The sequence below is a fragment of the Monodelphis domestica genome, chromosome 3 (genome assembly GCF_027887165.1).
Source record: "Monodelphis domestica isolate mMonDom1 chromosome 3, mMonDom1.pri, whole genome shotgun sequence".
In the NCBI taxonomy this organism is placed as follows: domain Eukaryota; kingdom Metazoa; phylum Chordata; class Mammalia; order Didelphimorphia; family Didelphidae; genus Monodelphis; species Monodelphis domestica.
Window position 1 is genome coordinate 350013382 of NC_077229.1, and position 26919 is coordinate 350040300.

A 26919-nucleotide genomic window follows, 5' to 3' on the forward strand; every position below is an offset into this window, starting at 1 on the left:
AGAGAAAAGGGACAGAGGAATAAAGAAATTAAGATTTTTCTTCAGGGCACCATTACTTCTGAGATTCACAGTAAATGGGGGGGGGGGGAACTAGTTCCTCAGAGCCCTGGGCCTTACCTCACCCTTCTATTGAATATTTCCTCTCAAACATTGTTCCCCATTAATAATTCAGAGCCTTGGAACAAAGACCAGAAGCCTCAGACGGAGCCATTGAGGACTTTTTCTTCACTGAAAACAGGAGATACTCGGATGTAGGGCAAACAATGTAAGGTACCCCTTTCTCTCTTCTGAGATATTTTATCATTTACTAAGGTGTGAGTTCTGACACTCCACTTCAAATATGTGTGAAAGTCTCCTAGTGAACACTGGAAGCTCTTAGAATGAGTAGCATTCATCTTATTTACAAGCTTTCTTAGAAGAAATGTTTGAAAAGGTGGTGATAATCAAACTTGTCTATAAAGATCGCATCTTTTAAAGTCTCCTATTTGCTGTATCCATGTCCACTTTCTCATCTCTAGAGCTGAAAGGATGGCTTTTTTTTTTGTTCCTGACAGTATCATTATCCCTAAAGAATCAAACCTTTCTGTCTCTTATATCTTCACTTGCTACAGAAAATTCTGTGCCAAGAATGTAGCTGACAATTTAATTTCTGTGAGGCTCAGGCTGAGGACATAACCAAGCCTCATTTCCCTGACTCAGCGCTGGCAGCTCTGCAGGGGTTACTGTAAAGAAATAAACAAAACCTCCAATACACTTCTGGGTCAATAAAGTGATCAGATAAGACTTGCAAACACCATCTTTACATAGGTTTTTCTGTGTACTTGGCCACAATTTAGAAAGAGGATTTTAATGTTACTGCTTTTGAAAGCTTCTTGGGGCAAAAGATCCCACCACCTAACCTTTGCCGAATGTGATAATGCAGTGAAAGGCTAAATTACTCTTCTAAATGATTAGGAGGAGAGCGGGGAATGATAGAGTTACTAGGAAATAGTTAATTTGGAGCTGACAGGCAATGCGCTAAGCTTAGACTGTTGGCTTTCACAGTGAGAAAATGAAACTTTCCATCCCTCAGATAGCAAAAGCCTAATCACCATCACACTATTTTTAATGCATCTTGCTTTATAGCATAACTGGACTGCATTTTTCATGTGAAGGTAAAAATTAAAGGATTTATGATAATCCGATGCGGATGGTTGTGGGCGTTTCATTTTGACGAGAGCATTTTCCTCTATTCTTTGTTAACATTTCTCAGCTTCTTGCTACAGTCTTCTTACCCGAAACTACTCATGTGAAAAAAGTCTTACCAGATAAGCAACAATTCTGAGTGTACAGAGGCTCATATCCTCCCTGGCTATTTATGAGAAGTGACTTCTTCAGGCTTTTAAAATCAGAAAGTAAAAGTGTGCAAAGGAATCCTACCTTGCCAACATACTGATAATCGGATCCTGTGTATTCCTCCAAGAGGAAGAACTGATTCCACATCCAGCTCCTTTTTGCTCGATTAAGCTCATTCTTGCTATTTCCAGATAGCTCCAGTGCCTTTTTCTTCTCTGGAAAGCCACTAGTCCTCTTAGAGAAGGGGCTTGAGAAACTTTGGTAGGGCTGACCAACCAAAAAAAGCAGCAAGAAGTAATGGTAAGTTCTCATTATGATTGCACAAAGCAGGGTTCAGTTGTAGTGCCTTTCCTGTCCTTAAAGTGCTCAGTTTTACTGCACTGTATCCAGCCTCATTCCTCCCTTCTTCCTTAGTGTTCGTTGCTTAGGTCTCGGAGGATATCTGGAAAGAATAATAACATATCAAGCATTTTTAGAGATACTTAAAATTCAGTGTTACAGCAAATAAACTAGAAAAGTAGAACAGAAAATGGAATAGCCTTTCCTTTCTTCAACCCCCAAACTCCCCCCCCCCCAACCCGAAGAAAAAAGTCTGCTATCAATCTGGAAAGGCAGAAAGTGGCCTTTGAACATACTAAATGGAATGTGCATTGGGTAGGAGGAAGCTGCTTTCTTTTTCACTTTCTATTACTTAAAACCCCCTGTTTAAGTAATAGCTTTGATATAGGACAAAGTGTCACAATGGATTTATTTTACTAACTCTTTCACATCTCCAAGGGTGGGCTGAGATCTGGTTAAAGGAAATGAATCTGGATGTTCTTAGTTCTCTTTGCATTTCCCTTTTCCTGCACAAGTCCAACTACATGAATATCTTGGACAATTGCAATATAGTCCATTTGATTAAAACTCAGCTTCCATCATGACTTATGTTATGAAACAGTGTAGTGAACTGACTTCTTTCAACTGGATACTTTTAAGAAATCAAGGTGGCAATTTTCTACTTGCCCATTGAGCTTTCATGGAACTTTTGTACATGCCTCATTTTCACTGTGAGGGCAGTGAGCTTCCAAGAACCTTATGAGGAATGGAACTATGAATCAGGGAGTTATAGAATCTTGGGGCTGGAAGGATCATCTAGTCCATCCTTTTCCTCTTAAGGAAGAGAAAGCAAATGTTCAGAGGGACAGATAATTCTGAATAGGTTTCCTTGCGAAACAGCAGACAACTGAAAGTTATTAAGGAAAGGCTGAATGACCACTTAGTTGAGAAGAGTCTCTTGATCAGATATGGTTTGGAGGAGATGGAGAGCTTTGGGGGTCCCATTCAATTATGAGATTCGGCACTTCTCTACCTAACCCAGACACACAGTGAGAATGAACGGGAGAACCAGGTCTAGAATTTAGGTCTCCTGATTTCCTAGTCTGTGGCTCTTTCCACATAGCCTGTAGTTCAGGTAAGGGATTACATTTTTATTTTAAAAAACAGTCTTAAGTTTTTTTCATGTCATGATTTCCTTCAGGCTCAGACAAGTATTTTTGCAGATCCTGGGCCCGTGCTACTCTGCACATCTGCTACAAATTGGTTTACCAATCTGAGCAATTAAAACAATGCCTACACATATTCTCTTGCTACCCCTAGTCTGCATTTCTCAGTAACAATCTGAGGACATAAAACCATATCATTAACTTCTTTATCTGATTACTTGATAATGGAATGAATCTGTTTAAACAACAACAAAAAAGGATTCCAAGTGCTTCCTAAAGCAGAACACAATAACAGTTAACCAGTTATGTCATTTCCAACAAGGCAATGAACACATTTTCTATTCACAGATCAGCATTTTGTTTCGATCTCTCCTCTCTCCCCCCGCCCCCTCCCCATCCCCAGCGAGATTTGCACACTTGGCTCTTGCTACTGTTACCAGGAGGTGCCACTGTAACTACCTTTTGCATCAGTGAAATTGATAGCCACCTCTCATCTGGCTTGGTAGATACTTTCTGTTGAGATAGAAATGGGCACTTTATGGTACTCAGCATTTTTGAACCTTCATTTCATTATCATACTTCTTCCTGACAGCAGGCTGGGGAAGTTGGAAATTCCACAGGTGAATAAATGGATACGGTGACAATTAACACTCTTGGCTCGGGGCCAGCGAACAGGACTCTTGCCCTTAGCTTGGCTTTTGGTACAGGTACAGCATGATTGATGATCCATTAGATAATGAGCAGCTTCTCTCTTTTCCTTCGTGGCATACGGATGAGGTGTGCGTGGAGAAAAGCCCACTCATATATCTCTCTCTCCCCCCTTTTTCTTTCTTTCCCATAGTACAGGTTCAACTATATCTGAGGGTTCAGATACAGGAAATCACACTTCCCTTATGTTTCCCACACTCTTAATTATCTGCATAGAAAGATCCTGTGGTGAAGAATTAGATATGTGCACTGCATCCAATGTATCCCCTATGGTGCTGGCAGGGAAAGAGTGACATGGGGAATGGCCCTGTCAGCTGTTTTAAAAGGCAAAATCATAAAGGGCAGTTTAAAGGAAAATCTATACCCGTGGGTGTTTTGTGTAAATTATGCAATCTGGTGCTGCTCAGATGTTCAATATTAGCTCTTCTGTAATATCACAGATATAAAATATAAAGTGTTTGCGGGTGGATTTTTTTCTTTCAGGAAAAATGTGCCCTAAGTGCAATCCAAATTAAGGTCATTCTGTCTAAATATGCAGGAACATCCCAATGATGCTGTGGCATGTTAACCAGTAACTCAGTGTTGAAAGCTGAGTGTTAGGGGTTATTCGAATAAATTCTATAGTGGAAACGATTAAAATAATGGATAGGAGAACTTAAATCAAGCACTGTTTATTTGTACTATATTTCTAGACCGTAACTTTAATATTTCCAGCAATAGAATACAGATCAGGTTAGACAAATTCTGGGATACCCATTCTCTCAATTTTAAACTTCTCTAAAAGCTGCAGAAATGTAAGTATACAGTATTATGCAAAAAGATGAATTCTTGAGAATAGAAATATGCACATTATCCTAATGAATCAATTCTCTAATTACTTTTTCACTGCTGTAGAAATTTCACCATATAATTCATTAACAGTACTAAACATCCCCAAAAGGGGAAAAAACAGCAAATGTCTTGAAATGCTACAATAATGGTATAAATGAAAAGTTTTTAACCAAGAGTCTGAAAACTTATCCTTTTAATATTTTGATAACTCATTTCAATATAATTGGTTTCCTTGGTAATGCTGTGCATTTTATTTTACTTTATACCTTTAAAATAATTCTGAGACAGGATCCATAGACTTCATGAAACTGCCAAAAGGACCTGTGACACATGCAAAAAATGGTTAAGGACCTCTGGTCTAAATGAAGGGACCATAAATAACAATAAATATTGCAGAAGTACAAGATCATTTGTAATTTGCACATGTAAAACAATTCTTCATTTTTTTTAAACCCTTACCTTCTGTCATGGAGTCAATACTGTGTATTGCCTCCAATGCAGAAGAGTAGTAAGGGCTAGGCAATGGAGGTCAAGTGACTTGCCCAGGGTCACACAACTGGAAAGTGTCTAAGGCCACATTTGAACCCAGGACCTCCCATCTCTAGGCCTGGTTCTCAATCCACTGAGCTACCCAGCTGCCCCCTCTTCATTTGTTTTAATGATTATCTCCAGGTTAAAAAATTAGGAATCCCAGTTTCAGTTGGGAAAAGAATGTGGTATCCTATGACTTTTTTCAAGAAGCACATATGTGAAAAGTCTATATTATTACTCTTAGAATTATAAAGTGTAAGAATTTGTCTCACTTACTATGAATTGCATAAATAGCTCAAAATTTATGTCTTCCTAAGTAGGAGAATATTCATCTTAAATGGTGATCAGATTAGGAGCAGGATCCTTTACAGTTGCTGGATGATGAGGTAAAGGAATATTTTTAGAAGGAAAGAAAGGACACATACTACACTGAAATTTCAAAATGTGTGTGCAAAGTTTTTAATTCTGGACAAGCTAATGATATAGAGCAGCCTTTCCAAATCCCATTCATATAGGAAGCAGCTCATTTCAAGAAAAAAGCAGGAAACTAGACCTCAATGTAAAGAAGTAAAGGTATAAATAGTGTAATAGATGATATTTGAGGGTATATTTGATGGATACTAGATAACTGATGGATCAGGTAGTTTCTTCTTTTTGCCTAACCTCCTCCCGTTTATACCTCCCTCTTCAGAAGCCTGTCAGTCTCCCCTCCTCCCTTTTCAGTCTCCTTCAAGTCATTCAGTGTGAGCTTTGAGGTTTCAGTGAAAGAGTTCTTAATCTTCTTTGTCAAACAAGGGGTTTATTTGGGGAAGACAAGACAAGGGTGGAGGATGGAGGTAAGAGGGATAGGATTTCCCTATTCTCTACAGTGAGTGTTGGGTTGGAGAATATTGAGAGAAATGGCAATTCAGTCACTAGCATGAAACAGAGAAGGACTATTGTACTTCTTTTCTTCTGCCTTCAAATCAGTTAGACTACCTCCAACTTGATTATCCCAAGTCCCAGAGATAAAACCAGCTTCTTCCTTCAGGGTCAACACCATCACCCCAAAGACCTTGAAATCCAGCCAAGCAGTTGGCTCTTGCCTCCAACTGTTTCCCAGTCACATTCCAAATGGAATCTTCCTTTTATTGACAGATGACCCATCTTCAGCTTCTGTCCTTTGCATTCATGCCTCTTCCACAATAGAGACTGGACTTTCAAAGGAAAGGCTTGGCCTCTGATATAAGTAGACAGTACATGTTTACTTTAAAGAGAGGTCTTTTTTTTTAAACAAAAGAAAAAACCACCAAGTCACATCACATCCTTTTTCCTTCTTCCTAGGCATTCTCCAGAAATACAGATAATATCAATATGTGAACCCCTGGGGGCAGCTAGGTGACTCTGGATTGAGAACCAGCCCTAGAGATGAGAGGTCCTGGGTTCAAATTTGCCGTCAGACACTTCCTAGTTGTGTGACTCTGGGCAAGTTGCTTAAAGCTTATGGCTCTTCTACCTTGGAAATGATACACAGAATTGATTCTAGGATGGAAGGTAAGGGTTTAAAAATACATTTAAAATATTAAAATACACACTGTCATATCTGAAAGTTATGCATATTAAAAATTGAATATATATTCTCATTTCAACTTTTTTTTTCTTGGTTTTATTTTCATAATAATCTGGGTTTTAGGAGAGTTGCCTGTATTTCTTGTGTTCTCTGAAACTATTATGAAATCGGTTAATCCAGTTAAGACAGATAGATGTATATATATCATGCTGTGAATATTTCAGTCATAAGAAGGATGTATAACCTGAGTCCCATTTAAAAATGATGAACTTTAGGGCAACGTTAGCCCAGAATGCTTTTACTTGTGATTATATATCAACATTACACTAGGCAATATATCATTATACCCCCTTATCTGCTATTTTGCTTTCTGTGGTTTCAGTTATCTGCCATCAAACCAAAGTAACTGAAATTAGTCTGCAGTTAAGGTCTGCCTCAGCAGGTCTCTCTGTCAACACTTTCATTCCTTTTCCTTTTCTTTTTTTTTTTGGCAGTGCTGGTAGCAGGTCATGAATGCCAAGCCAAGGGACAGAAGCAGAGAGAAAGGGTACATATATATGGTGGTCAGCAGGTGTATGCTTATATCTGTAGTTTCAACTATCCACACAGGTCTTGGAACATATCCCCTGAAGAAATGTGGATCCTACTATAATTCAGGCTTCCCTAATTATGAATTTACAAAATTTCATAAAAAGTTGAGTTATTTCTTTTGAAAAACTAAAAATCTTTGATGATCAAACCCTTTAGTGATATGTGAAAATTAATAATATAAATAAGATTATTGTGTAAGATGTTAAATAATAAGAGAACAAACTATTTTGGAAAGTCCCTTAAGCACTTTTGAAGGAATATTTAGCATATGAACATTTGATATGCTAATTTAAAAACAAGCTTAAGCTATTTAATAAAACAGATCACAGGGCTATAGCATTACAGATTGAAAGCTAGAAGGAGATTCTCTGAGAATTTCTATAAGGTAAGAATTTAAAAATTAAGGTATTTAAAGCCCTTTTCAACTTGGCTTCAATGTACCTTTTCACCCTTATTCTCTATTACTTTTTTCCTGTTCTTCCAGTCAAACTGACCTTCTCTCTCTTCCTTACATATAAATTTTCATTTCCTTTGCATGTTTTTCCATAGGCTGTCCCCTATTCATGGAATGTACCTCTTCCTCCTCAGTTCTATCTGTTAGAATTCTTAGTTTCTTTCAAAGCTTAACTCAACTATCATCTAGTTGGGGTTCTTCCTAATTTTCCAGCTGCCAGTGCTTAGTGCTTCTCTTTTTCCAGATTATCCTAAAATAATATGGATATATTTTATATATACTTATGTGTGTCCATATTATCTCCCCTAATAAAATGTAAATTATTTGAAAGAAATAACCTTTTTTGTTTTGGTCTTTGTTTTCCAACTGCCTAGAAGAGTGCGTGCCACAGAAAAGGTGTTTAATAAACACATTGATTCATTGAAAGAACAAATGAATGATCTTTACCATCCTGATATGAGAAACAGTAAAGTAATAAAATTCTATTTTCTTTATAAATGTGCTAGCATTCTTACTTTTCACCAATTTTCTCCCCCAATTAGTCTTGGCAACAACAGATAAAACAGTAGCAATTTTCTTGGCTTGGAGCCTCAAATTAACTGGATCTCTCAAGTGACCTATAGTAATGTTGACACTTATTTTGCTTGTACCTAGCCAATGAATGAAAGTTGCTAAGAGTCAGGTTTCATTTCCCTATAAGAAAAACAGTAATTATACTCCAAATGGAAGTGTTACCTTATTGGAAATTCTCTGTCCTTAAACACATATGGGTACAGTTAAAAAGATAGTGGGAAAACCAGGAGGGTATGGTGCCTCAAAAGACAAGGTATGAGAGAATACTTAGAACACAGCAGTGTTGCAATCTGCTAAAGTCAAGGAGGTTAGGAAGAAAAGGGCATTACTAGGCAATTAAATAATTTGTGGTTTTTAAGAGAGCTAATATTCAGTAGAGTGATGAGAGCAGGGGTTAACCGAAGGAGGGTGAAGAGAGGAGGTGCCAACTACAGGCAACTTTTTTTAAATGGTGGCAAAAGTAAAGTGAAAGATAAAGTGATAGCTGGATATGTTAGAAGAGTCAAGGGAAGGATTACCCCTGAGCCCAGTTTTGGGGGAAATTTTCCCTAATCATTTCCTATCCAGCTGCTCCTTTGGACTTTATAATCTCCAGAAACTGATTATCCCGCAAGATTACCCCAACTCTGAAACTCATACCTCCTCAGCACTTTCTGCCTGATATCCTTCCCTTCTTCTCCTTAGAGAAGGTGAAGGCTGGACATTGGAGAGATCCTTCTAGATCATTCACTATTTAAGGAGGACATGAAGAGGACATTAATGTCATCATTTCCTCCACAGGGAAGAGCTCTTCATCATCCTCACTGGCTACTCTTTCTTCAACCTTCCCCTCAATTGTTCTTTTATATGATGACCACACCAAGATTGTGAGTCCCAGAGGGCAGGGACAGTCTTGTGGCTTTTTCTTTGTAACTTCAATGCTTAGTCTAATATCAGTCACATAGTAGGTACCTAACAAATATTTTTTGACTCTGTCTCTTAGAACTGAGCATGTTGTAAGCACAGAGCCAGTGAAAGAGACATTGAGGATTCATGGGAAAGATGGAGTGAGAAAAGCAAGGTGGAGAGAGAGAGACTGAGAAAAAGAGAGCTTGGGAGAAAGGGAAAGAGGGTAGATGGGAAGGAGAAAGGGAGGGAGGGAGAGAGAGCTACAAGGGAGTTTATGAAAATGTTGGAGTTTTATGAAAATGTTCACATTTTACAAATTTAATATGAACATAATCAGATAATTGTGCTATTTGCTTTTTTATTCTATAGATTAAATATTTAGAAAGATCCTAATGGTTAAAAACCTACTGGTTTTTAAAAATTCATTCTTATTTATAAGAACTACTGTAATGTTGTTCACCTAGTAGGTGACCAATAAACATTTGTTGATTGCTTGATGACTGTAAAAATCAAAATTCATTTGTAGAGTATCAGGTATAGATGCAGTTGCCAACTCTAAAAATCTGAACCAGTGTTGGTCATGAGTAAAAAAAAAAAATCAGAGACTGCTTCAACTATCTTTGCTTTATAGTATAAGACTTTTACAATCAACATGTTGAATTCAGAATAGATCTTCACATTTTTATTTTTTTAAAGTGTTTGAGGACTTTAATCATGGATAAATTGCAAACCCCTGGATACATTTTACCTTGCCAATAAAGTATCTATATTTTAAGTCAACTAAATCAATTCAACTATTCACTTTTCCCCTGCCTAATATAGTTATTTAGCTTTAAAGTATTTTAAAATATTTTTTTTGTAATTTTAACAAACATCCTCACTCAGTGAATCTTTCATTATAACAAAGGAAAAAAAACAGAGAAAATAAATACAATTAACCAAGATAACATGTGAAAATATATGCATTATACCACATCCATTGTTCTCCACTTTTCCTTTTTTTTTTAAATCCTGGTTCTTTTTAAAAAATTTTATTTAATTGATTAACTTAGAGCATTTTTCCAGGATTACAAAAATCATGTTCTTTCCCTCCCCTCCTCCCAACCCCCTCCCATATCTGACACACAATTCCACTGGGTTTTATATGTGTCATTGGTCAAGATCTATTTCCATATTATTGATATTTACATAAATCATTTAGGGTTTATAATCCCAATCATATTCCCATTGACACTTGTGATCAAGCAGTTGTTTTTCTTCTGTGTTTCTACTCCCACAGATTTTCCTCTAGAACTTTACATTTTTAAAGGGATGTTGCCATTTCAGATATCCATTCCTCATCAGAAATACTGTGGCAAATAAAAGTCCAATGGATGTTGTCTAGTCTATCAATATTAGCATGGGAAAAGATTAAAACTAGTTATGAGACATGCCAAAGCCATATATAACTAAAGTAAATAGCACTCGCACAGAAAAAAATAGCAGTGCAAAATTAACAACTCCATACATCTCTCAACTCCAAAATGACCTATTCACCAAAATGTCAAGCATGACTTTATGAGTCTTTGGTATGTCATTGCTACAATTATTGATGAATTAATGTAAAAATAGACAGTGGAATAGTGGAGAAAGTGCTGAATTTGGAATCAGAAAGTACTAGGTTCAAATTCTTCTTCTAACACTTAACTGCAGTCTAACTATAAATAAATCACCTTATCACTATGTCACTGGCAAATCTCTAAGATTTATTGATGAAATTCTGGCCAGGTTTTGATCCTCCTCCTCAGACTCACTGAGACATTGACATGATAGAAAAAGGACTGTCATCAAGTCCACCCTCCCACTCCACTGGCTCCTGGCTCCAAACTCACCTCAGAAGCTTTCTGGATTTACCTCACCAGACTGATTGTTCTGCTATTAACAGCAGCTCACATTTATATAGTGATATAATAACTTATGAATCACTTTTACATGACTTAGTACATTTAATCCTCACAATAACCCTATAAAACCTGTCTTACAGGTCAGCAATCAGGTTCAGAGGACGGAAATGAGTTGTCTGTGGTCACATGGTTAGTATATCATAGGACCACTAATCAAATTCAAGGCAGTGATGTAGTGGAAAGAGCATTGGATGTGAAGGCAAAGACCTTGGGTTCATATTCCAGCTCTTCCACTAAGTGACCTGAGTAAGTCACTTAATGTCTCTTGGATTCAATTTTTTCATCTGTAAAATGAGAGGTGATCTGTAATGTCATTTCCAGGTCTAAATCTTAGAAACCCAGTTCTAACTCTAATTTCCATTTTAAAATACTTTACTGCAGTGATTCTCTAAGAATACCAAATGTACTCAATTTGTATAATACTGTTAATGGTTACATTATTCTGATCTCTCAACTAGATTACAAAGTGCTTAAGGGTAGAGGCAATATAGATTTTTTTGCATAAAACTCTGTCCATAATTCCTAGTATAGTGTTCTCTCCACAACACGCATTTAGTTAATGTTAATTAAGCAATACCTGAACTATTTCCAGCTTAGGGGTGTCTCCCAAATGTTGCTATCTAATCCACTGAGGCAGAAAAAGCACAGGACCTGAAGCCAAAAGGTCTGGTTTCATGACCTGTCACATTTAGGAACTAGCTGTGTGACCATGAATAAGCCTCAATTGCCCCAACTATCAAATAGGGAGAAAAATATGTGCATTACAGACTCACTGCATTGTTGTGAGAATATGATGTATAGTAAAATATTATGTTAATGTGGATTGTTGCTATTATTATAATATTTAAGTTAAATCCCTTAATTCTTGGCCCATTTTCTCACGCTGTATGTATCTTCAATGGAGACAGAACACAGTTATCTGTGAGAATCGAAATCATGTCCTTCCTGTATCACTTTAATGATTCATGAGCTTGATATCCACCATGAGTTCATCTTCCCAAACCCTGAAATCCTCCTACTCCCAGCCCATAAGCAAAGGGTATTATCATAGGAGATTGGCCATGAAGTCATGATTTTTTTTTTCCTCATCCCAGAAACTCAGTAAACTGCCAGGATCACAGATTTAGAGCTAGAAGAGATATTAGTTACTGTTTGTACTCCCCATTTAACAGATAGGGAACCCTAAGGTAGGGACGTGATTTGTCCAAGGTCACAGCGGTGTAAGTAGCAGATATATGATTCTAACCTACATTCCTAGACTCCAAATTCAGGACTTTTCCCACTGTGCTGCACTCTCTTTCTCCATATCATGTTGTGAACTGCATTAACGGCAATACTAACCGTACTGATAAAAATCACAGGACTTCTTAAGCAGGAAGAGAGTTCATAGTTAAAAGGAGAAGATCAAAGAACTGTGAAATAAAAGAAGAAGATCAGAGATATGAAATACCCCCATAATATATTAAATAGAATGAGGAAGAATGTAGATCTGCAGGCATTTTGATACAAGTGGAAATACTAGTTAAGGTAAATCTTCAAGAAAAGGGTAAGCTATTCCATCTAAAAAGTTTTATACCTAATCAGGTTTTTCTCAAGATCATTTTCTGATCTCACAAAGACCTTCTGTGTTTTGAATAAGTTACCAGCTGCTTCGAATAAAAATGAGCCCATGGAAACATGTCATTGCCAATCATTACCTGATTTGACCTTCTTCCTCAGATGTTGTGACATCAGGAGCCAATTTTCATGTTTTGGTGGATATTTCACATGAAACCTTTACCTCTAAAGCCTACTATTTCTCAGTAAATGTCAAAGTCATTGTTGAGTGAAATTGGTGCAGCTTTATGTCCATAATCAGCTTTATTGAAATGTGTCACACAACACTGGCATCTCTCACCATGGAGCATTTTCTTTTTGCCAGTGGGTTGGGATGGCAACACAACCATGTACTTGAGCCAGATTTCTTTGTAAATGCTTCTATTTGTGGATAATATGCCAATCTGTTTGAAAACTGATGTGCTTCCAAATGACTTATTTCCGCAACATTATATTTGCCTTGAAATTATGTTCGACATACTGTATTAATGAAAACAAAGACAAAAATGTGTCACTGCGCCTAGCATAGTGTCTTGCACCCAGCAGGCACTCAGTAAATATTTGCATATTTAAAGTATTTGTTGAAGGAGGTGCTGAAAAAAGCTGATCTGGTATATTAAAATGAGGGATTATCATGTCCCCCAGATATAAACTGTTATACCACAGCTAAGACAAAAACTCAGATCACACAGAGTAATTTGTCTTATAGGTGCTGTGTTTCAGAAAGGTGACTGAGGAATTATAGCTCATATGGAGAAGGGCAACCAGGATGACAAAATACTTGGAACCACACCATATAAACACTGATTGAAGGAATTAGGCAGTTTTAGCCTGGAGAAAAGAAATAACCGGAGAATACTTTCTAAGTAACTGAAGGTCTGTTATGTGGCTAACCCCCAAGGTATCCCGTGGCGATCTATCATGGTCTTTCTTCTCTTCTCTCTTCTCCTATTATATGATTTAATTTGGTGAACTCATTAGTTCTCATGGATTCAGTTATCAATTTCTAGACTGATGATTCTCAGATCTACTTATAGAGCCCTAACCACGTGGAACTGGATGTCATGTAGACATCTTAAACTCAACATGTCCAAAACTGAATTCATAATCTTTCCTCTCCAAACTGTCCCTTCTTCCTTCTTTTCTTATTAATGTTGGGAGTACCACCATCCTCCCAGTCATCCTACCTGATCCCTTCCTAACTTTCATTCTAATGCACCCAACACCAACCTACCTCCACCCCATTATATACTCTGGGACCCAGTGATGCTGGATCACAATGACACCTGCTTGCTGTTCCACTCATCAGAGTAACTAGCATAACTCTTATCTCCTAACAGGACATTTTCACTGGGCAGCCTCCATGCCTGCAATGCTTTCTTTCTTTATTGCTGTCACCTAGCTTCCTTCTTACCTTTGCTAGAAGCCTTTCTAAATTCTCCTTAATCAAAGTGCCTTTTCTTTGATATTATCGCCAATTAATTCTACATGTTCTTGTTTGTACATAACTGTTTATATTTTGTCCCTCTCACCACAACACATACTAGACTGAGTTCCTGGTGAGCAGTGGCTATTTTTTGTCTTTCTATGCATCCCCAGCACTTAGCACATTGCTTAGGACATAGATGTTTAAAAATGCTTGCTGACTTACTTGTTCTGTTTGACTCCAGAGGGCAGGATGTCCCTTAAAGCTTCTAAGTGAAAATGGTGAGACTAGTTCATCAAGATTATTTTAGACAAGATTCATCCTTTGGTCAAGGGCTAGAATGAATAACTTCTGATTTTCCTTCCAGCTTTAAAATCCTATGATTCTGGTCAATGCCAACCAATCCCTTCTATCCCCCTCTCCATTTATACTTTTAGATTTCTAGGTTTGGGATTTGGGTACATATATGAGGAAAAGAAGTGTAGAAGGAGACTTAGGGGAAGATGTTTTCTATCAAATTTGCTTTTTCCAAGCTATTTATTATATGGATTTTTGACATTTTCAGCAGCAGGAACTATTTTTAGGTTTTAGAAGTGCATAATTTATTGAGTCAGCTTTTCCCTGTGCCTACACTGTACCCTACAGACTGCTTATAAGTTGGGTCCCTTTTAGAAGCTTGAATAACTCATTCAGGTTAATCAGTGCCCTTGAAGCATGACAGGAAACAAAGAAAATCATAAACATAAAATATAAAGTGAAACATCATTTTGTCAAACACTTATTAAATGCTCATTGTTCTTAGATGCTCTTCTGAGTACTGTGGGGGAGGTGGAATTCAAGTTTATGTAAGATATGGTACCTAGACTCCTGAAGCTTATAGTTTGGAAGGGTATGATACCTTTTATAATGATAGATTATTAATACAGGTAAAAGAAAAGTGCTACATGATATCTGAATGTGCAGGTAGGGAGGCAAAAGTCTATTACCAAATAAGGAACCTGGGAAGGCTTCCTTGATGAGGTGATCTTAGAATTAGCATCTGAAGGATTGGTAATAATTCAGCATGGGGAAGAGGAGAAAAGGATATTCTAGGCAAAAAGTGAAACGTGGTTAGAGGTGGCATGGAGATCAGAAGGTTTACCGAAGGTAGTGTGATTTCAGGTCTTCTTGATTCCAAGTCTAGTGAATTCTATCCACTGCTCCACCTATTTGTCCTAAAAAGAATCAAATTGTGGATACCAGATTAAGAAATCTGAAACTCACTTAGGAGAAAGCCATGAAAGAGCTACAACAGAAGAGTTATGTGATTGAATCTATGAATGAAGAAATTTAGGAATAAATAGTTTATCCCTCCTGTCACATGCTTCATTTTCATGTTTTCTTGTTTCCTCAATCCTAAATTTATAGGATTTGTAGCCTAAGCAAAATTACAGAGTTGTCAAATTTTTCTCAGATACCTTTTTCTGCCAGTCTTTCTTTCTATGCCACTTATTCCTATGAGGCTATGGTAGCTTATTTAACCTCTCAGTAAAATAAATGTAAGAGAAAGCCTCATTTACTTCTCTATAAAATGACAGAGTTGCACTAGATGACTTCCAACATGCTTTCCAGATATAAACCTGTGATCATTCCTAGTTTCTCGATCTTCATTTCCCTTCTTCCAGGGAGCCAATAATCTCTAACTGATGTCTGGTTACCTCAACTATAACACTTTGGCATCTTGTCTTTGCTCTCCCCAAGCTCTGGGCTCTAAAATTACCTCTCCCTCATCTTTTCTCAAAATGCCCATGTGTCAGGGTGGCAATATGATTGTATTAAACACTTTCCTGTAAGGATGACTCATTATTTAATCCTCCTAGGGTGTTTGCACAGGTTTTTAGGATGTTTTTTGGATACAAAAAGGAACAAAATAAAACAAAATAAGCAAAAACCCTAATTGCTGAAATTTAAGGGAGCGTGATAAAGTGAAACAAAGAATCTCAATCTATGAAGTAGGGAGGGGAAGCTATTTGAGGTTTGGGAATATCTTCCCAGCATCCCTTGTATGCCACTAACAGGGTAAGATTTAGGTGGGATAACTATAAAGTTTTTAAGAGGGGAGTATAGCACAGGATGCTGCACTTTTGGAAGCACTTGAACTACAGATCCAAGGTCTTGGCTTCTCAGGCTGGCTCTGTTACTAATTTTCCATAAATATTTGGGCAAGTGACTTATTTAGCTTTAGTCCTTTTGCTTTTAAAAAAATTGGATGTTATTCATCTGAAGGAAGAAAAGGTTAGGAATATCAAGGGCATCAGTGAAAATCAAAGGGAAAGAAAGTAGCCTTGCAGTACCAAATTTCCAACTATACTTACAAAGTGGTAATAAAACAATTTGGTACAAGTTAAGAAATAGTGATTGATCAGTCGAATAGAGTAGGTATATAATACACAGAAATAAATGCCCATAGCAACCTCATATTTGATAAACCCAAAGAAGCCAACTATTGGGGCAAGAATTCACCATCTGACAAAAATTGCTGGGAAAACTGGAAAGCAGTATTGCAGAAACTAGGTAGAAAACAACATGCCACACCATATACTGAGATAAATGTATAATGGATATAAGTTGGGGACAACTGGGTGGCTCAATGGATTGAGAGTCAGGCCTAGGTTCAAATATGGCCTCAGACACTTCCTAGCTGTGTGATCCTGGGCAAGTCACTGAACCTCCATTGCCTTGCCTTGGAACCAATACATAGTACTGATTCTAAGACACAAGTTAAGAGTTTTTAAACAATGGCTACAAATTTTAGACATAAAGGTGAATATCATAAAAAAATTAGGAGAACGAGGAAAAAAATTTCTGTCAAATCTACATTTAAGGGAAGATTTTATTTTTTTTAATTGGAAATTTTAATTTAATTAATTAATTTAGAATATTTTCCCATGGTTACATGATTCATGTTCTTTCCTTCCCCTCTTCTCTCTTTCCCCCACTTCACATAGCTGATACTCAGTTAAGTTCCACTGGGTTTTACTTGTATCATTGTTCAAGACCTATTTTCATATTATTGATAATTGCACTAAGGTGATCCTTTAGAGTCTACATCCCCAAATATATCCCCATTAACCCATATGATCAAGCAGTTGTTTTTCTTCTGTGTTTCTATTCCCACAGTTCTTCCTCTGAATGTGGATAGCATTACTTCTTATAAGTCTAAGGGAAGAGTTTATGATCAAACAAGAGAGATAGAGGAACATGGGAAGTCAAATTGATCATATTGATTACATGAAATGAAAATGTTTTTACACAAACAAAAATGAAACAGCTAAAATTAGAGGGAAAACAGGAAACTGAGGAAGAAATATATCAAGATTCTCTGATAAAGTTCTAATTTATCAAAAGCATAGCGATCTTACAATGGACAAAAGATGTAAATGGGCATTTTTGAGAAGGAACCAAAGGTATTAATAGTCATGTGAAGAAATGCTTCAAATTACTAATAATTAGAGAAATAAAACAAAACAACTCTAAGGTACCACTTCACATGTCAGATTGGTTATCATGACAGAAAAGGAAAATAATGATGATGAAGAGGATGTGGAAAAATGTGTACACTCATGCACTGTTGGCGGAGCTGTGAACTGGCCCAACCATCCTAGGGGACAACTTAGAACCATAAAAAGAACTATAAAACTGTGTTGGGCAGTTGAAAGCAAGGAAACACTTATTCACGAAGCACCTGCTACATCCTTTTACAAATCTTTATTTCATTTGATCCTTACAATTAACACTGGAAGGTAGGCATTATTGTTATTCTCATTTTATAGTTGAGGAGTTAAATGACTTGCCCAGTGTCATGCAGTTTGACAGTGCCTCAGAATGGATTTAAACTCAGATCTTTTCCATTCTGTGTACAGTGCTTTATCCACTGCACTATTTAGCTTCTGTGAGGGCACAGAGAACTGGTTGTGCAGAGATTCACTCATCTGGGGAGGCAAGCTCTGAGAAAAGGACAGTATGATTGCAGAATTGGGGAGAGCAAGAGGGAAGAGGGCTGGGATCTTGTCACACCTCAAGCCAACTGATTCTGTGGAAATGTGGGAATGCTAGCTTGTGCACCAGCATGAGGACAAATGATGCCTCTGCTAAAGTACTGACAATGACCAAAGTCTTAAGCCTTATTATGACTCTAGTTTTATCTCCTAACACTAGACTCTAAGTTCTTTGAGGGCTGAATCTCTTTTCTTGTTTTCGCCTCTATACTTTCTAGCACCTAGCGCAATCCTCGTTGTACATAGCAGGAATTAACCATTAACTGAACACCAAGAGTGAAGACTTCTTGAGGATAATAAGGTTATTATCCATTCTACAATACCAGAGGGGAACATCAGGGAACACCCCAAAATCAGTCTACTGACAGCGAATGGAGATGAGGATCCTGTTCCTAGCCTTCACATCCACAGTTGGCATTTGCTTACAAGCTCATGAGCCAGAAGACGAGGTCCCTCTAGTCAAAAAAGCAATTGTGTTGCCATCATCCCAAAGTAGTTCTTTTGAAATAAATTGCCCATTAATTTAAAACAATTTTTACTCAGTTTAAGAGATGAACTATATAACTGCTTGTTAGGTATACTATAGTGGAGATTTCTCTTTTATATTTTTATGCATGTTGTTTTCCCCATTAGATTGTAAGCTCCTTGAGGGTCAGGACTGTGTTCTACTTCTTTTTGTATCCTGAGTGCTTAGCACAGCTCCTGACACATAGTATGTGCTTAATAAATGTTTCCTGACTATTGATTGTATAAATTGGACTAGATAGCCATTGTGATTCCTTCTAAATATAACATTTTTGTTACCCTCAAAACTGTCATTCTACGATAGATGATTTTAATTTGGGGTTCACAGATTCCTAATGTGTCTATCCAATGTACACATTTCAGGGAATCCTGAATTTGGAGGGGGTTATGTGGGAATTACTTTATTTCAATATAATTGCTTTCCTTTGCAACCCTATGTGTTTTTTGTATTTAAAAAATATATATATGCATTCTTAGAAATAGGCTTCACCAGACTGCCAAAGGGGTCCATGACACAAAAAATGTTAAGAAAATCCGTGTTGTACAGTCTCCTCATTAAAGATTCATTCCAGCTAACAAGGTCTTCTTTTAAAATTCACCTTTAGGTAAAAGCTATTGGTCAGAACAGTCACACTTTAACTAGACAAATTTTATTTCAATACTTTAAAAAACAAACTGTAACTGCAGCTGTGATTGTGGGTACTCCTTCCAAAGAAGCAGATCCCATATCCTTCCATAATTTAAAACCTTGTCTTCCTCCCTTGTTGTGACTGAACATTTACACCCTTTCCCCCCCTGAACAGACATTTACACCTTTGACAGCCAGTCTTATGATTAGCCCTTCACAGTTTACCAAGGCTGGATCTCCCATAGCAGACATCCTGTGTCTTCCAGGGCCACAATCTAAGCCTATCCAACCTGGGAGGACCTTGTAGAGACTGGGTTTTACTGGCTTGAACTATCTAGGAAGTCCCCAGCTTGAGTCTGACCTATGATTAGGAAGTGAAGCAAGACTTTAGTGGAAGAATCAAACACCCTAGCAGAACCGTTTCTTCAACATACTTTTCACTTGAAGTCCATCTAGAAAATGGTTGAGTAAAATGGATTTTATTCTTGTCACCATTTTTATTTGAAATTTTTTTTACAGAGGTGGAGACTGAACTAGGGTTGTACTCCTCTTCTGGTGTTAGCCCTGGAGGCTACATTAACTCTCTTACACAAGAAGGGGGCTACTTAGCAACTGATATTTATGTAAAAATGTAAACTGCAAAAGTCATTTCCTCAATTAAATGAAATTATGGGGGGGGGGAAGCTAATTTACTCAGCAATTTCACGTAACACTTCATTTTTGAAGAGCTCTCATAATGTTTTACAATTAATTTCTCCTCTGAAGATCTCCTGGATGGCCAGCTACTTTTAGACCCATTTTGCAGATAAAATTCAGATAAACTTTACTAATTTATGCTCCTTGAGCAAATAAATTGGTAAAGGCACGAATAAAGATATATACACATTTATTCATCCATTCTTATCCTTATCAATTGACCATTACATTAGACTTGGATTGGATGGAAAGATGCTAGCTATAAGCTGCAGTGGGATGTTGAACATTTTATCAGTTTTGATTAGCTTCGTTTAAAAACTTTAATTAGAACCTCTGTTTACTTGAGCCAAATTGTGCATAAAGTATTATGCAAAACATTTTAAAAGAGAATTTTAATTATATCACTAAAGCAATGCCCTTGTTCAATGTTTACTAACACTTGCCAGAACAAGTTAATTAATACATGTTTAAGTAAGTGAAGGATGAGGATAGAAAACTAAAAATATATCATTTATCCTTCCTCAAGTCTTATTGCAGTTGTCAAAGAAGGTCAATGTCTAATTAAATGGTGACTATCACAGGGCAAGAGAACAATTAGTAACAATAGGAAACCAGAAAAGCAATGAAGGCCAGTGGGGAACTAAATTATTTTTAAATTTCACTGGAAAATTATTGTTCAAAATAATCACTCCATATGAGTTGAACTACTTCAGTCATCAATTGAAGGGCTTTTCAATTCTGTTCATTTATTCGCTTCTTCCCTAGTGTGAACCATTAATAGACCAGATCTGAATCTTGAGGTGTTATATATAATGCTAATATTAAATGTGCCCATTTCCCACATCTTAAACAATGTAAGGGAGTTTTCAAATATAAAATGACTTGAAATTAAAGAAAAAAATCTTTAAAGGGAATAAATGACATGTAACTATAAGGACAGAGTCCATAGCATTGAATTCTTGATCCTTGTCCTAATTCTCCAATTTACTTTAAAAAATTCTCAGGATCCCTGTTTTCTCTTTCTTTTGTACTTCTTTTGAGTATAACTTAATTACTACTGATAACCACTTCTAATGATACTACTGTCACTGATGAAGGCTATATCTATCTATATCTATACACACACATATACTTGCATCTGTATAGTTATCTAGAGACTACTATGAATGATGTAATAATCAGGTTTCAGAACCTATTATTATCCCCATTTTGCAGATGAGAAAACTGAGGCTCTCAGGTGCTGTGATTTCTCCAAAGTCACATGGCAAGTAAATAATAAAAGCAGGATAAGAAGGCATGTATTCGCTCCTATTTTAGGCAATTTCCACTCCTTCACATATGCTGCCTCCCTGTAAAGTCAAGGATAATGACTTGATAATATACTGAGCTATTGAGATAGAATTGATTTCAATATGATTAGCTTTGTAAGAATTTAGAAGGAAAATTATGCAAAGTATTTTTGAAATCTTCACGAGAAAGCTCAAATAAAAACATCCCAGGCATCACCATCACCATCACTTAGGGAATTATTCATTTGAAAGGTAGCTCTAGGTTATCATCCTTTATTCATTCTTTATCCTTAATCATGTTTGTTTTTAAAGATCATCTGATTGGAGGCTTGCAAACTCCAACAAATATACTAGCATTCCAAATATAGGCAGTTCTAAGTTTAGCATAAAGCAAAATGCTTTGTAATGCAGACCCATTCTGGAAATAAGAAGAATCTGGTCATTAACTTCTTCACAAAAATCGAAGGACTGGCAATTGAAGCCATGGATAGTAAAGGTGAGCATTACAGTTGATGATTAATAGAATGATGTACTTTGGGTTTTGGAAAGAAATGTGTATGAATTAGGGAGATGTAAAGTGTACCTTGGAGAGCACTTAGCACTTAATGTTTGCTACATCGCTGTTTGACTGATTTTGCCCCTTCTCGAGTTGCTCATCTACACGAGCTCTGAGGATTCAGAGGTTCAAGGGAGTATTTGCTTTAAGTGTCCCCAATTTCACCTTTTCTGATGCCTGGCTAAATAGGGGAAATTCTCTTCCTCCTTCCATATAGATTAAATGATTTTTGTATTCAACATTTCATTTCAAGGCAAAGAGTAAAACATCAATATATATTAATTAACAAATGAATTGATTATTCAATTCAACAAGTATTTATTGAGTGCCCATTACATGTGAATCCTAGTCTGTACTATGAAGTAATACATTCTGAAATCTTTCTAGTTAAGATAGATGAAGAAGAACACCTGAAAGGAAAATAAAAAGATTAATTTAAACAGGAAAAAATCCCATTTTTATTTATTTTTTATTAAAACTAATATATATATATATATGAACATATACATTTATTTTATTTTTTTAGAAAAATAAAAGGATAGAACTTCAATAGTGCCTTTGCCTTGTCTCTACAAATTTAGTTGGTAAGAGAACTCAATATTTTCAGATATATTTTCTGTAATAATAGAGAAATTGAAGTGCTCCAATATAACAATTGGCACAGCTGCCAATTATAAAATGAATCTCACTGAATGTGCAAACGAACTCAGAACATCCTTTAGACCTCTAAGCAATTGTCATTTCTAGCTATTGCTGGGGGACATCTGCAGAGCCTGGGACTGTTAATGGACTGTAATCTAATTGTCCTTTCTCCACAACAGAGCAGAAAGTTGTATAAAATGATCATTTTTTTCTCCCTGTTCAAGTAAGTATACACCTGCTTTTGAAATGCATAAAAGCCTTCTTTGAAGGCAAGGAGAAAACTTAGGTGAAATTTTTGAGCCTCAGCTTATTAATGCCAGCATTATATTATAATTCCAGGAGGCTACAGTGCTGCTGTCAATGGTGTAAAACTTCTTACAGATAACCTTAAATAAAAAACAGGAATTCATAGTTATAAATACCCCCATTTCACATTTTCCTTTAGCAACAGCAAAAAGTCTCAATTAATTGAATTGCAGCCAACGACCAGAAATGCCAGTAGTGCAATACTCCATGATCTGGGTCATGGGTAACCATTAATTAGGATGCTAAGGATCAGCATTAAGGTACTCAAATTCAGGGTTTCCATTCCAAGACTTTTTTTTTCTAGGATGGCTATTGAATGAAAGAGGCTTAGAAAATGCCATCTCAGCTAGAATGAGAAACAAGGGTGCCTTTCCTCCTCTTCCATTTGTTTTTAAATCCTTAAAGTTTTTCTATAGATATAAAGTCCAACCACCCTCCCCTCAATCATTAATAATAATTTTTATAAAATATTTTAGGTGAAACAGAATGATAGGGAGGTGGTTATTTCCATAGCAATTATGCTTAAATAAAAGTTATGCTCCTGAGGAGCCAAACTTCAGCCTATAAGAAGGTTAAAGTATACAGAGACCAGAAACCAAATGTGGGCTTGCCTGAACTGGGCTGGATTACAGAAGTCTGGTAATAACAGACCTGAGATCTGATATGGAATGTCAAAGGACAGTGTCCAAAGAGACTTCATCAATGGCTATTACTTAGTTTCTTCTATGGACTTCTTGAATACAAATACTCAAAGCATTATGTGAAAAAGAGTAGCCAAACTAAGTTATACTCTCCAAAGGAAAGCAAGGTACAGATGTCAAGAATGCCTCTAGAAAAAGACCTTAGAAATCAAATAGTTCAACCCCCTCATTTAAAAAAAATGGATTTTAACTGACATTTTTTATTTTAAAATTACATAGGTTTGTTTTCACTCTCTCACAGAGAAGCTTCACATAAAACAAAGATCTTTTTCAAAAATAAATAAAGAAAAAATTCCACAAAACAGTCAATATATTGAAAAGATCTGACATTATATGCAATAGTCCACATTAGTAGAAAATGCTACAGTCCTTCTCTTTGCAAACAAATGGAAGGAAGTGTCTTCTCAAAGGGCAATCTCTAACCCACCCCCCCCCATTTTAGAGTCAGGAAACTGAGGGCTGTAGAGTCTGTGAGTTACCCAAAGTCACACAGGTTATAAGATGTATATAACTAGGATCGGAAGTCAAGTCTGCAAATTCTAAAGACAGCACTATTTCCAATAGATCAGAGACCCCTGATGCTTTCAGAAGCAAAACTTGGTAGGAAAACGGAGGGATGGTTGGCTTGAAAATGGGAAATAAAGATTCTTGAACTATTTTATGAGAAAAAGATGAGGGGCTAATTCTTTCTTCCCTAATAATTTTCTAACATCAAATTTTAGACCTAATTACAGATGACAATTCTCAAATGAGTCTGACCATAACCTATCGCTCACACAAATCTATTATTTCCAGATGGGGGAAGGTAAGATCCATTTCTTCAGAGGATGAGAACAACTGAGAAATAATGAACATTAGTGTGATATGGGGAAGGGAGTGGGGTAGCTAGAACTAGACTGTAGGATCTAGACAGTGTAGAACTAGACAGTGTTAGGATCACTTGTCCCTACTCTTTTCGGAAAATGAAGGAGGGGAATGGGTAGTGATGAAAATCAATGGAATAATGACACTGAACTTGTAGAACATGGATTAAAATTTTGTAAAATCTCAATAGTTTTTCTCACTTTTCTCTTTCCCTTTTTGTTCCAGAAAGAGCTAGACTGAGTGATTAACTTGTTGATTCTTTGTCGTGGAGAAAGCTGCTTCTCAGTGAACTGTCTCAATAAAGTGTTTAACATTCCTCTGAGATATTTAAGAACAAAGACTCAAATTGAGCTGGTCTTGTATGTAATAGAGAGAACCACCAATTTAGAGTGTTGCTTGGTTATAATATAATTATTTTTATTGTGAAATGACATAGTCAAGTCAAATGAATGTGGGTCAAGCTGGTGTCATTTTCTGAATGCCAACTTGTTCTCTCACTACAATATCAAGAATGTTGCCCTCTAATCTTTTATTTTCAGAGGAAACTCGAGCTTTTCAGGTTTCATAAACTTTGAGGGAAACATGGTCCTGAAAAATTCCATATTTTATTTTTCTTTCTGATTGAATGAAACAAGAGGGAAGAGCAAGGAGAAGAGGGGTTAAGTGAGTTTAGTAACAATTGGAACAGAAGTTTAAAAAGAAAAAAAAAGATTAACACATAACACTTCAAGGATCCTCGAGTCCCAGGACAGGACAACCTAATGAGAAATTTGTAAACTGTGGCATATATGTGCTTGGAAATTTATGTGCTGGGGATCCCAAAGAAAATATGTCCCCTAAAATCTATTGCTGAGGGTCTGACAGGAATGAACTCTTTTCTGAAGACGAAACACAGCCTTCTCATACTATCTGGATTTATTGTTCATGTATGTTTTTTTTTTTTCTAGTGAGGGATTTCTGGAAGGGAAATGTAGGCATTTTTTCATGTTGCTTTATGGTAGGTGAGTTCAAACAAGAAGAATTCCAAGAGAAAATCAGTACAACTTGTTAGCATCCAATTTATCACTCACCTATACAAGATTTACTGCTTGTGTTAACCTGAAGGAGTCTGAAGAATAATTATAGGACTAAAACCAGTACCAAAGGAAAGAGATGAAAAGAACTATTAAAGAGAAGACTGTCATGAAAAGAAATGGTACAATCAAGAGAATTTTCACAGTATTCAGGAATTACTTTATTATAGATTTCTTTTTTTAATTAAAGTTGTCTAGTAAGTTCGTTTGAAAGTGCAATATACATGATTATCAATGACTATCCTGGACCTACACAGTGAAACAGAGAAGGAAATGTTCTTTTAATTTTTTCCTCTCCTGCATCTCATTACAGGTTTCAATCTACAGAAAACTTGTACACATATTGTTTTTAGAATTGTTTTGACTTTGATTTTTCATCTGAGGTGATAAACAATATATTCAAAGCAAAAAATTTTGTAACCAACCCAGTCCCTGCCATCTCCTTCTCTGGTTTAGCCACAGTAGAAAGAAACCCTCACTGGTTAAAGTGAAAGGTAGGATTTTTTTTGAGAAGGAAGGAGGTATGAGGAAGGGAAACCATATATATTATTTAATGAAAATCCCTTAAACAATTTCTCTTATGTTGGCTATGAACCTTTGTATTTATGAGATTGATTTTTAATTTTTTTAAACTAAACTACATTAAACCTTAATGGAAAAATCTTTAGAATAAGATTGTAACAAATAAATAGCCTCCAACACATAGATCTTTGCTATTGCTTCCTTTTCTGTGTTGCAGTCATCTAGGCCAAGGGATTCATTTTTATGGGAATTGCCCATCTTGTCAGTATAATCGTTGAAAGCCATTTTCTATAAAAACGACCTTCTATAAAAATTTGAGAAACTTCAAGAGAAATGTTCATAGTTTCAAAGAGTCAGAGACTATGTGTTCAAAAGGCCCTGAGATGTCATCAAATCTAAACCCTTAATTTTACAGATGAGGAAACTGAGACCTAAAAAGGTTAAGTGATCTTCCCAGGGATGCACAAGAAGTGACAGAGGCAGGACTTGACAGTGATAAGAAGGTGCACGGCTACCTAAGCTTAGAATTTTGACATGTGACCATTCTAGTGATTTATCATTTGTTACGAAATAGCTTTTTCTCCCAAGGATATCTTTTTGACACATTCAGTAGATTATGTAATTAAAATCAACTCAACACATACTTGTGAAGCGCCCTCTATATACCAAACATTGTGCTGAGTGCTGGAGGTACAAACACAATGAAAACAGTCTCTGTTCTCAAGGAGCTCACAGTCTAATATTCAACTATGATAAGATAAAGAAAAGAATAATTGAAGATAATCTCAGGGGAAGGTGCTAAGATTAAAGTGGATGGGCAGAGCCTTAAAAATTTGTTTTAACCCTCACCTTTTTGTCTTAGTAGTAATTCAAAGACAGAAGAGAAGCAAGGGCTAGATAATTGAGGTTATGACTTGCCCAATAGCTAAGACATATAGAAGGACAGATTTGAATTCTGATCCTTTTAACTCAAGGACTGAGGCTCTATCCATGGTGCTACCAGATGCCCCAGGCAAACTCTCCTTACAAAAGGTGAAACTAGCTAAGACTTGAAGGAAGCCAGGAGACACAGATGAGAAGGGAGAATATTCAAGGAATGTGGGATCTTCAGTAAAAATGTCTAGAATAAAAAATGGAGTATTTCCTGGGAGGAAGATAAGCAAACCAGAAG

General features: G+C 36.5%; 1 protein-coding gene across 2 annotated transcripts in view; it reads right to left on the reverse strand.

Annotated features, from left to right (window-relative positions):
- CDH6 (cadherin 6) overlaps positions 1-26919 on the reverse strand; it is a 202152-nt gene that overhangs the window by 103073 nt on the left and 72160 nt on the right. For both annotated transcript variants that reach the window (XM_056824260.1, XM_001364806.4), the window contains exon 2: positions 1420-1777. In XM_056824260.1, coding sequence (XP_056680238.1) covers positions 1420-1647 — 228 coding nt within the window. In that variant the 5' untranslated portion in view covers positions 1648-1777. The remainder of the gene's footprint in view (positions 1-1419; positions 1778-26919) is intronic.